The sequence below is a fragment of the Babylonia areolata genome, chromosome 18 (assembly GCF_041734735.1).
Source record: "Babylonia areolata isolate BAREFJ2019XMU chromosome 18, ASM4173473v1, whole genome shotgun sequence".
NCBI lineage: Eukaryota > Metazoa > Mollusca > Gastropoda > Neogastropoda > Buccinidae > Babylonia > Babylonia areolata.
In genome coordinates this window covers 2,735,230-2,747,264 of record NC_134893.1, presented here as the reverse complement: position 1 = coordinate 2,747,264, position 12,035 = coordinate 2,735,230, and the positions used below count along the sequence as shown (strand labels likewise).

The 12,035-nt window shown below is 38.4% G+C and overlaps 1 protein-coding gene across 11 annotated transcripts in view; it reads left to right on the top strand.

Annotated features, from left to right (window-relative positions):
* The window catches only part of LOC143292366 (ankyrin repeat and KH domain-containing protein 1-like), a 72,155-nt gene that overhangs the window by 42,173 nt on the left and 17,947 nt on the right, over positions 1 to 12,035 (top strand). For 10 of the 11 annotated variants that reach the window (XM_076602568.1, XM_076602572.1, XM_076602571.1 and 7 more), the window contains 9 exons: positions 4,356 to 4,559; positions 5,346 to 5,499; positions 6,226 to 6,371; positions 7,043 to 7,185; positions 7,976 to 8,081; positions 9,268 to 9,375; positions 9,604 to 9,841; positions 10,152 to 10,348; positions 10,843 to 11,060. In XM_076602568.1, coding sequence (XP_076458683.1) covers positions 4,356 to 4,559; positions 5,346 to 5,499; positions 6,226 to 6,371; positions 7,043 to 7,185; positions 7,976 to 8,081; positions 9,268 to 9,375; positions 9,604 to 9,841; positions 10,152 to 10,348; positions 10,843 to 11,060 — 1,514 coding nt within the window. The remainder of the gene's footprint in view (positions 1 to 4,355; positions 4,560 to 5,345; positions 5,500 to 6,225; positions 6,372 to 7,042; positions 7,186 to 7,975; positions 8,082 to 9,267; positions 9,376 to 9,603; positions 9,842 to 10,151; positions 10,349 to 10,842; positions 11,061 to 12,035) is intronic. The other variant, XM_076602563.1, reaches the window with a different exon arrangement.

The following is a 12,035-nucleotide window of genomic DNA, read 5'->3' as shown; positions in this document are numbered from 1 at the left end:
GAGAGAGTGAATGGGGTGTTCAAATGCAAATGCGCACAATGCGCTTGTGTGAGAATCTCAGAGAGAGAGAGAGAGAGAGACTGTGTGAGAGGCAGCAGTCGAGCCACAACACTGGAGGAGGAAACAATAAAGAAAGAGCAACTCAACTGATGTGTGTACATGTTTATTGTGAGAGTGTAATGACATGGAGAAACTCCACTCAGCCATGCTAGCACCGCACGCCAGTATTGCATATGTATATCACTGTAGAAACAAATGTCTGTTCTTTGAAAATCATTGTACTGTCATATGTTTTCAGGTCTGTTATATGACTGTTGCACATGGGCTTTGTTGTACTCTTTGGTCTTCTCAACATGCCGTTATTTCTAAACAGATAGTGAACTTTGTATTGTTTGAAGATGTGTGCGTTCAGGCTGCTTTTTAGAATTGAACAAACACATAAGAAGTCATTGTTAGATGAGTGTCAGACAGTGCATGTCTTTCACTTTAGCCTTTGGGTTGTATTGACAGACTTTGACTGAAATACAACTCTTGTGCTACTTTTTCTGTGGCTTGAAATTAATGACAAAAATTGTTATCCAGAGCGCTGGTTGTTAGAATTAAATTGTTTTTTTCCTTGATTCTCTGTTATTAGTTTTGATTTGTATGTACAAAATATGTATATTCAGTTAGCTGTATAGTTCCATTGCTTGTGAATTTGAAAAAACAGGCAGAAATTAAAAAAACCCAAACTTCTGTTGCATTTTAAAAGCATTTTTCTGTGATCACATTTTCGTGGTTGATTATCATTAAACAAACTACACAATAGTTCACACTTAAAAACCAAACTAAGATCTCTGCTCTTCAAGTTGAATGTAATGTGCATGTTTGCGTGTTTGATTGATTCTTTTTAACAAATTGTTTTTGTTGTTGTTGTTTTTTTTGTGTTTTATTTTGCTGCCCCATCATCTGCACCATTTCAGTGGCATTATTCCCACGCTGCTCATTTAGATTCCCCCATACACGGCCACATCCGGGTTCGTCCATCACAGTTCTAGCGTCGGCAGTCCACAGGGAACCATCAATGTTAGGTCATCAGGAGGCCACACACCAGAGGAGACCCTGCACTGCTGCTGATTCACTTCGGTGGTGGTCAGTGGTGCCTGTTCTGATTTAACATATTTAGGACATCACCTACTAAGCCCCCTACTAACTACAATAATGGCCAGACTGAGCGTCCCTGCCAGAGTGGAGACTGCCGCATCCCTCAAACAACATCCCCCCTTGAATCTGCCAACACTGAAGACATTGACAGGACTCACCCCAAGCAAAGTGGAGAAGTATCAAAACTGAGGTCGCCATGAGAGCAGGGCATGAAAGGCCACAGATCCTTTTAACAAATTAGATAAGTTGAAATGATAGTTTATGTTTTCTTACAACCAAGAAAGAAATTTTGCATGCATGCAGTGTACGCTAGTATAATGGCTTTAATATCCCTCCCCTTCCCTTATCTTTTCCTCTTTTTTTTCTTTTTCTTGAGACAGACAAGGTTGAAGGATATATAAAACCAATTGAATCACTGGTTTGCTAGTCTCCACTACATCACTTTTCTTTCAGAATTCATGTTTCCCCCAGAGTGTATAGTACATACAACAGCTCTGGAATTACTGCTTCTTCAGGAAATAAAGAAAAACGCTCTTTTTTATCAACATCTTGCTATAGACCTTGTTCGTTAGGAAACCGGAAGTCAGTGAAAAGTTCAGCCCCTTCACCTCTGGGACGTTCCGGTTAAGGCAACATGGCGACACTGTCTGCTGAAACTGAAAGTGTGTTTGACTCCATGAAAATTAAAGAACCGAAAGAGTATTTAAAAAAGAATGGATAACTGATAAGTGGCACGAAATGTTGAACTTGTTCGTTGTGCAAAAATTTTCATTTGTCACGGAACCAGAAACGAGGCAAAGTCAAGTCAGTTTCTGCTGTCACAGAGACATTTCTGCTGTCAAAGCAACATTAACCTCTCGCACATTTAATGATTGAAGAAATTACACAATTTGTCAATACCTGTGATCCTTCTGAATCAATCCACTCTCAACTAATACACACACACTACCTCTTTTTTATGCAATATTTACAAATTGACACCCACTACCGTAACCCACCTTCAGCCTAAAGAATGTCTTTTTTTATTTTTTTAATTTTTTTTAATTTTAAATATAACAAAACCGTCTTCAAGGCCATCACAAGTCATCTTTCACTGTGTCATCAGCGTTAGACTAGTGTAAAGGGGGGAAACAAAGCTGTCTGATCATTATATACTTTAAATTACTCTATACTTTTACTTCCAAATTTGTGAAGCAGAACTTTACATGTTTTCACTTAAATTCTGTAAAATTGCTGTCAGCAGCATTAGTTTCCATGGCTGATGCAGAAGTAGCAGTAAAGTCTTCTAGGACTTGCACATCTGACAGCTGTGACAAAAAAAGAAAGAATATATAATTATGGCTTGGATTTTATGACATTTGTTTTCGTTACATATTTTAGTCAAACTCCATATAACCCCCAAAATGTGTCAGATCTATTGACTGCATAATGCATGTGCAGAATCTCAAGCCAACAAGTTGTTTAAATTTGTAACAATAAGTATGTCTTTCACACACACACACACACACACACACACACACACACACACACACACACACACACATGTATATGTGTGTGTATGTGTGTATGCGTGTGTCTCTCTGTGTGTGTAAACATTCACATTGCCTGTGGCAGTAGCAAGGCTCTCACTGTCTCAGTATCATTGTTAATATGTTATAGCACTTTCTGAAAATGTGCAACATTTCCACTTAAAGGAAGTATGTGCTGACAAATGTTGCATAGTGCAAATGCTTTGTAGTGTTTATTTCAGGGGCACATTGGTCAGTTCTGTATTATGTGCCAGAGATCCATATATTTGTGCTGAAAAAAAATTACAGCAAAGAATGTGACCACAAAAAGAAAAGAAAAAAAAGAAAAAAATCCAGTTGAATGATAAAACATTGGTCACTGGAAGTTAAAACAAGACTGGCCAGCTGGTGTACTGTGATTCTCCCTTTTAAAGGTTGAATTGTGCTTTTGGATTCATAGATTAGGGAGATAAGTGTGTGAGAAATGTAGACAGTATCCCTCTTTGACTTTGAGAAATCAGACCCAAAACATTCTTGGACTTGGTTGTTGAATTGAAGCAAATATATTTTTAAACATGAAAAATAAATACACGATTCAAAATGTCACATACCGTGCTTGTTTTGAAGACCTTGTTCGTAAAAATTGAAAGAATATCATCGCCAGGTTGCGGTCCTTTTCTGTTCATGGAGTGTTTCTGAGCTCACCATGCTCTTCTGCAGTCGGTACATGGCTCGTATTTGTTGCCATGTTGCCTTTTTTCTTTTGAAGTTCAACCAGCACACACACAGTACTTCTTTCCTCCTGTTTTCCCTAGACCCATTGTGAAATATTTACACGAGTACAATCAATGAACTCACAACTTTCACTTAGACCAATCCAGAACGTCCCACAAACGAACAAGGTCAGTGACACATGTTCTAGAAGATGTATGCACTCCTTGCACTCCTTGCAAAAGAGGCAGACATAGAGCACAGAGACGGGAAAGGTACGGTCTTCACCACTTGGATTTGCTGACTTGATTTTTTTGGTTCTCACTCATACCCCTCTCCATCACTCATCTTGTGCAGTAATCTTAGTGCTGACGTTGATCTGGTCACTGTGTTAGATGGGCTTGCTGTCCTTGTTTTTGATGTTGAAGGCTTTGGGTATTGTGCTTTTGTGTTGTTTTGATAATCCTAGTATAGCCTGCAGTTTCAGATGTAAAAATGAGATGTCTAGGCTTTAAGCTATGTTTGAAGCTCAGCTCAGTGATAAGTTTCCAGCGATGAGCCTTCCGGTAATTCATTGAGTGCTGAGAATACATGACACTCATCACACCTTTCATGGATGATTCAATGAAGATTTAAAAAAAAAAAAAAAAAAATTTTCCCTAAAACATTCCATCTTTGGTCTTGTAAGCGTTCATTTGATATGGTCATGTTGATTCAGCAAAACTTAGTCTCATGCCCATGTGCATATAAACACATACATTGAAGCACATTCATGAGAATATAAGTAGTGCTTGAAGCAGACAAAATTGTCACAGTGAAGAGCCCATTTTTTGGCAATCTTATAGTACCTACATTACTTGGGATGGAAGTGTTTGATAATCCTTACAAAAATAGATAAATAAATAGATAAACACAAAAGAAGAGAAAAGAAGGGAGGAACTGACCCAGTTATATTTTTAACAGTTAGTTATAGAGTAGTGGCCTGTAACGCAGGTACCCCAGCAAGGCCAGCCGGCCCCCCAACTGCTGACCCAGCAGGAACGTGCCCAGTTTTACCAACAGTCTCTCCAGGCCACACACCTGCAGCATCAGCTGCTCAAACAGACTGCCACTGCTGCACCCTCAGCTGCCACTGTGGCAGCCATACCCAACCCGGCCTCAGTTGCAACACCTTCTGTGCCTGTGGACAAGATCCAGGTATTGAAAAGACCACAGCATGCTTGTTGCTGATCCATCCTTATGTATTTGTTAGACACAGGGACATTGGAAAGACATACTGAACTGTTTTTTTCCTCTGAAGTATTTGTACATTTTAAATTTTAGCAGAAAACAGATAGAAACTTTTTCTTTAAAGTAGTATTACTTGGGTTAGGGTAGTGTAAGAAAGAAAAGTGAACGGGATCATGTTAGTGTAGAGGGGGGAACGGAAGTGTTTGCGTCTACTCATTATCGGTTTAGTGAAACGCAGTTAATAGTTTAGTGAAACACACTGATGGTTGTGTTTTCTTACTGTATTGTCTTGCAATACCTGTGATTTCTGTGCTCTTGCAATAAATGTGATGTCTGTGGTATAAGTGTGATGATGTCGTTGTGGAATTTTAATCATTGTGCGTATATGATTATACTTGCTTAGCTTTTTTGTGCATTATTAAGATTGATGTATCATAGCATAAAAGAGATGATTTTTAAGTGTATTATTAGCTTTCATTCCCCTTACAGACATGCCTTTTTTCTGTACATCTTTGTCATTTTGAATCCTCTGTCTCACACTCATCGACTTACAATGCACAGGACTCTTAAAAGTACTCCAGCAAAATCCGAGCAAAGGTGTACACTGTAAATTGACATTAGAATGGTACTTGATTGATTGTTGGACAAACAGTGGTGAATATAAAGGATATGTAAAACAGACCAAATTACATTTATGGATGAAAAGGTTGTAAAAGAATAACAAAACCTTGCAACTGTGATTGTTTGTTGTAGCAGGGCAGTCTGTACCCATCATCTGTGGATGTGGACTCTCAGACAGAGAGCAATCACGATACTGCCTTGACGTTGGCCTGCGCTGGAGGGCATTCCGAGTTGGTCAGCCTCCTCCTTGCAAAAGGGGCTGACATAGAGCACAGAGACAAGAAAGGTACAGGCTTCATGACTGGTCCTAGTTGATCCTGTTTAAAGGTGCAGGTCTGTTTACTTGTTTTCGGTGGATCATGTTTTTTTGGGGTCATGTTATCTTCAAGTGTACTGTAGTCACCCAGCCAGTGTGTGCATGCATGCTAAAACAAAAAAACAAAAAAAACAACAACAACAACAAAACAAAAAACAACAACAACAACAACAAAATATATACAAACCATTTTATAAGCTGTTGTTTTTGAATTGTTTCCATACTTCCTGTGTTCCCCAAATTAAATACAGCTGCTAAATGGTGAGGAAGAAATAGCCACAATAGCAAAAGCTCAGGACAAGAATCAGTGAACAAGAGTTGTCAGCCATGAATGCAGAACAAGAATAGGAAACTAATCAACTATTTACCACTGATTTCACAGGGCATCGAATATTTGTTAATGAAGATGCAAGTTCAGCTGGTCAGCACTTGGAAACCTAAAGTTCAGTTTACTGATATCTGCAGCATATATTGGAAGTGAAGAATGCATCGTAGAACAACTCAGAGCTGTGAACATTTCCACACAGGGGGTAGAGGGTTCTGTGGAGAGAGGGCAATCAAATTTACCTGAGAGTTGTATAGAGAGATGACATGTTGGTATATGGGTGGGGGCAGGAGGGAGGGAAGTGGATGGGTGTTCTTAGCAGAATGTGAATGCATTACCATTGCAGTCTAAGGAAACCAATGTTTTTTCAGGTTTCACCCCCCTGATCCTAGCGGCGACGGCAGGTCATCTGGAAGTTGTGGAGATTCTGTTGGATCATGGTGCGGAAATTGAAGCCCAGTCTGAGAGAACCAAAGACACCCCACTGTCCCTGGCCTGTTCAGGGGGGCGATATGAGGTGAGTTGTCACTGCTCTTTTTCAGCTGTGCAGGAAAGTTTAAAGCTTTGTGATTCTTTTTCTTTGCTGTTGATGACTTTTCAATGCTTCTTAGGATGGAGGGGATAAGGAGACTTTTTAGCATATTTTTTATTTTATTTTTTTAAATTTTTATTATTATATGTATTAGTGAAATAACAGTTTTGCCAGAAGGTTTTCAAGATATTTTTTTAATCAGTTCTTTGTAAAAAAATTTTTTAGATGTGTAGGATTTAAAAAAAATATATATATGTATGATTTTTTAAGTAGTATTCATCCAAGATCAGTGACATTCTAAATGAAAGAAAAGAAGATAGGTTGAAATCTGATTAACCTTGAAATAGGTTGAAATCTGATTAACCTTGTAATGTTGGTAGTCCTTTTCCCCTAAAACGTTATCTTCGGAATGTTGTCATGGTCATGATCGTCATATATTTTGTTATTTATGTACTTTCTGTCGTAATTAATGCCAAAAAACAAACAAACAACCAAACACACAAACAAACAAACAAACAAAAAAGCCAACCATAGCCCTACCAGGAACATATTTATCCCTTCCTCTTGTTTGTGTCTGGGTCTGCAAAGTGCTGCATCTGTTGCTGTGTTTTAAATCGGCATTACTGGAGTTGACAAGCCTTCACTTGGTTGTGCAGGTGGTGGAGATGCTCCTCAACAGGGTAGCCAACAAGGAACACCGCAATGTGTCTGACTACACCCCTCTCAGCTTGGCTGCATCCGGAGGTTATGTCAACATCATCAAGTTGCTGCTGTCTCACGGGGCAGAGATCAACTCAAGGTGAGTGTTGGTAGACCTCAAAATAGTGTATGAGGCTCAGTCGTGTCATTAAACTTGAGTGTCCCTCAGGCTGCTGCTAAAAAGGATTGTAAATAAGTTGTTTACTTACTTAAAATAATATTTATAAAAAAAAAATTAAATACTCAAAATTGACCAGAGAACACAACAGAAAAATGTCTGTTCTAAAGCACTATAATCAAGAGAATTCTGGTACCTCAAAGAGATGTTTTGAATCAACAAAGTTAAAACAAAAAATCAGAGTATATTAATTACAAGAATGTAACATGCCTAAATATAACCAGTCCTACCCTTTTTATTTTCATCAGTAGTGCTGAATCCACCGTGTTGGATTGAAATATTTTAATACTACTATGCTGGTATTATTATTTACTGATTTTTGTTAGTGCTTTTGCACTTGTTCTCATTGTTACCTTTGCCATGGAGTCTGTTGAAGTGATTGATATCTGCTTTCCAGCATTTCAAGCATACATCCAGATCAAGTTCTTTCTTTTGCATGCAAACATCATCAGATGTGAAGAAAAGCCACAGAAAAAACAAAGATGGTTGATGTCCATTGGTTTACTTTCAGTTGAATGGAAAGGCCTTCAAAAGAGATTTAAAAAAAACTTCTTCTGCAGGGGTATATGACAAAAAAAAAGAAAAAAAAAAAAAGAGAGAATGCTTTAACCCCACAAAAAAAGTAAGAATAAAAGCAAAATCTCTGTATATCCTGAAGCCCATGCTTTGCAGAGAAATGTTTGAACGCTTTTCCTCACTATGTACTGTGTAGGACCGGGAGCAAGCTGGGCATTTCCCCACTGATGCTGGCTGCCATGAATGGACACACACAAGCAGTCAAACTCCTTCTGGACATGGGCAGTGACATCAATGCACAGGTAAACCTTTTGTATATTGGATAGCATTCTTCAGGATCTTCAAAAATCCTGATAGTAATGTTCAATCCATTGGATGATAAATGAGAAGAAATATGTTTCAACAGAGAATTTTCTGTACTGCATTTAAAAAAATCTTTTTTTATTACACTGAATAACTTTGATCAACAAATTGTGACATTAGGAAGGTAATGCACATGCTTTCGTCGTGAACATTTCGTCGCTTGCAGAGCAACAAAAAAAAAAAAGTCATATGACGTAATGGGCAGCCCCCCACCAGTTTCACTAGCTTCTCTGGGTGTGCACTGCCTTTCTTCAGACAACTTATTTGCAGAGTTCAATCACATCATTTTATTTGCACAGACTGAACCAAGGTCTTTGGAACTCAAGACATATACAGCATTTTAAAAGAAAGTAGTGCAGTAAGTTTATTACTTAAAAATTTTTTTTTTTTTCTTTTAGATTTCTCCAGTCGAAATCTGGTGTAAACAAATGACAGAAAGCAGATCACATACTCAGCTTGGAACCTGTGCCTCTCTCTCTCTCTCTCTCTCTCTCTCTCTCTCTCTCTCTCTCTCTCTCTCTCTCTCTCTCTATATATATATATATATATATATATATATCCCATTTACAGTTGTCCAAAACAATTTCCCCTTCCCTCAGTTTCACAAAGACATGAAAAAGTATGTGTGTTGTGGCAAAAATGATGCTTCAAACTGGTATTGGGTGTGTCAAATCTTTCCAGAGTTGAAGACAGATGAAGCTCTGTGTTGAATTTTAAATAGATCACTTCAAATACTTGAATGACAGAGATTTGACAAGAAACATGATCAAAGTAAACATAGAAGATAAAGAAAAATGGGCAGTGGAGACGCGCATGTGCACGCAGTCTTGCTGAATTTAACTGGGAGTCCCGATGAAAGTCCAATGAAGTTGGGCCTGCACAGCCTTCCTATTGTGTTTTTTTCTCTCTTAAAGTGTGTGTAGTCCAAAATGTTAATGCTCTCAGTGGTCAGCCAGTTATTCAAAGTAATTCAACAACCAAAATTTTATGTGAAGATTGACGATTAAAAAAAAAAAAAAAAAAAAGTTCTCAATTTTTTATTTTAGTGTATAAATATCCTGGGTATTTGCCTTCTTTTTTAATGCCTTCTTGAGTTATGAATGACATGGACAAATTTTTTTCCAGATTGAAACAAACCGTAACACAGCCTTGACACTTGCCTGCTTTCAAGGAAGGCACGAGGTCGTCAGCTTACTGGTTGACAGGAAGGCCAACATTGAACATCGAGCAAAGGTAACCTGAGTTCGCTTTTACATCTGTTGCAGCTTTTTTGTTGTATTATTGGGTGCTTTGCAAAAGTTTTAGATGAAGAATGTGGGTACAGCAGAATTTTTACCCATTTTGATAAATGTGAATTTGTCGGTCTACCTGTGTGTGTGTGTGTGTGTATTTATTTTGTATCTGATGTCCCATTGATCAACTGTAAATGTAGTTACCACATGTTTTTCTTGTATGTGACAGACTGGCCTGACCCCACTGATGGAAGCTGCTTCGGGAGGCTATGTTGAAGTTGGTCGAGTTTTGTTGGACAAGGGAGCCGATGTCAATGCTCCACCCGTGCCATCATCACGCGACACAGCTTTGACCATCGCTGCAGACAAAGGACACTACCGCTTTGTTGAGTTGCTACTGCACCGATCAGCATCTGTGGATGTGAAAAACAAGAAGGGCAACTCTCCACTATGGCTTGCCTGCAATGGTGAGTGTGGAAGCAATTGTGAGATGAAACATAGAATGATAGCTCTTTTTATGGGGTTCATGATTGTAATTGAAATGACCAAGCAAGCTGTCAGTAGGCATGTGTTCCATGTTCTTGTTGGAAGTACTGCCCTTTGAAGTAAAGGATGTATGTGTGTGTGTGTCTTGAAATCAAAGAACTTGACATCTGGTGATACCAGAGATCATGAAGTGATTGTAGATTCTTGATGTTAAAAAAGAACCTGATGCAGATCAACTTGACAACCATGAGAGCCTGCTTTTCTAATGCTTGTCTTGTATGATTTCCATAGGTGGTCACTTGGATGTTGTTCAGCTGTTGGTTACGGCTGGGGCTGACATTGACAGCCAGGACAACCGCAAAGTGTCATGCTTGATGGCAGCCTTCCGCAAGAGCCACATCAAGGTGGTGAAGTGGATGGTGAAGCATGTCAGTCAGTTCCCCTCAGACACTGAGCTCCAGCGGTTTATTTCAACTGTTACTGACAAGGTGGGTATTTGCACCTTCCTTCAGTACCTCCTTCAGATGTTTGATTGTGTGTGTGAAAAGGTGTTGGCTAGCTTTGATGGGTGCACAAACATGATGTTTTGAGAGATATCGTGTGTGTTTTAATGTCCAATTGGAATGCGATTGTACAAAGCTATGGATTAATGGTAAAGTTCATGGTACTTCATTGAAAAATTATCATTAGATAGGTTTGTATATTCCTCTGAAAGATTTTTTTAAAGAAATCGAAAACTTACTTGACTTGATAATGTGCATGCATTCTAATATTTTAAACATGCATGCATAAAATTAAATGTGCAGAAGTGCATGCATGCTTACAAATGCACATGCACGCTTCCTCTGTTATGCAGCAGGTGGAGAAGGGAACAAAGTATTTCTGTAATGGTCCCATTTCAGTGAAATCGAAAGGAGAAAAGTAAATTAGCATCTTTTTTCCTGAATAAGTAGAGATGAATTTAGTTAGTTTTGTGTTTCAGGAGCTGCAGAAGAAATGCCAGCAGTGCATGGACATCATTGTGTCTGCCAAAGACCGACAGGCAGCAGAAGCCAACAAGAATGCAAACAGCCTGTTGCAAGAAATTGACAGAGAAAGAGAACAGGATGAACTGAAGCGACAGATAGCAGCCAAAAGACGTGAAAGAAGAAAGATGCGGAAGAAGAGAGTAAAAGAGGACAAAACCAAAGACAACAAAGAGTGAGTTGTTAAAAGGGCTTTTTAATGCTTGTCACGGAAAAAAGGAGAGGTTGCATTTGTTTCCAGGTTTTTTCCCCAATGTTCTGAGGGATCTTGCAGGGTCATAGTTATGAGATTGTATTCAATGTGGCTAAATATATATAGGTTATTTTGTGCAGATATTGTTTACATTATTTTAGGGCCGAAAGACCTTGTCATCATATTGTTGTAATTGCAGTAAATAGATCAGTCCTTTGATATAACAGGGGAAGCAACTCCAGATTGACATATTATGAACATAGATGACAGAAACTACCATTTTCAGGAATGAGGGGAAAAATAAACAAATAAAAAAAAAAAGAAAAGAAAAGAAAAACAGAGAAAAAACCAAGATCATTCCCCAAATCTCAGTTTCCTGAGTGGATGTGATTACAGGCAGTTTCAGTTTTTACCATCCCTGTTTGGAAATGGGAAAGAGGAAGCTGTGTTGTGCAGGTTGCTCAATGGTCACTCCATTTTAACACAGGAAGACTTGTCTAAGTGAAGACATTGGTGCATTTTTTCAATGAACCACTCACCATCAGACATTTATTTCAATAGGGTGTTGTATCAGATACAATCACTTTAATTACACATACTTATATCACTTTACAGCAGACTCCTTGAAGACTGATCCGGGATGTTTCTGGGTGCTTAAACTTTTGTTTAATGATTGAATCATTTCCACCAGATCTGATTCTTACATGGTTGTGACCAAAGTCTTTTCTGTTGGAAAAGATTTGATTTTGAATATGGGTGGGGTTTTTTAAAGAAATTTTTGTATACATTATAGCCCTGATATGGCGTCGATGGTTGGTGTGCTAAAAAACCAAATGAATGATTCTAAATGAATGAAGAATCAGGAAAGCTGGAGCAAAACTTAAAGAATAACTTGGGCTTTTGAAGTCTGTTTGCCTCTAACTCTGAAAAATCTTCAAGCAAAGGTGTGGATTTTTT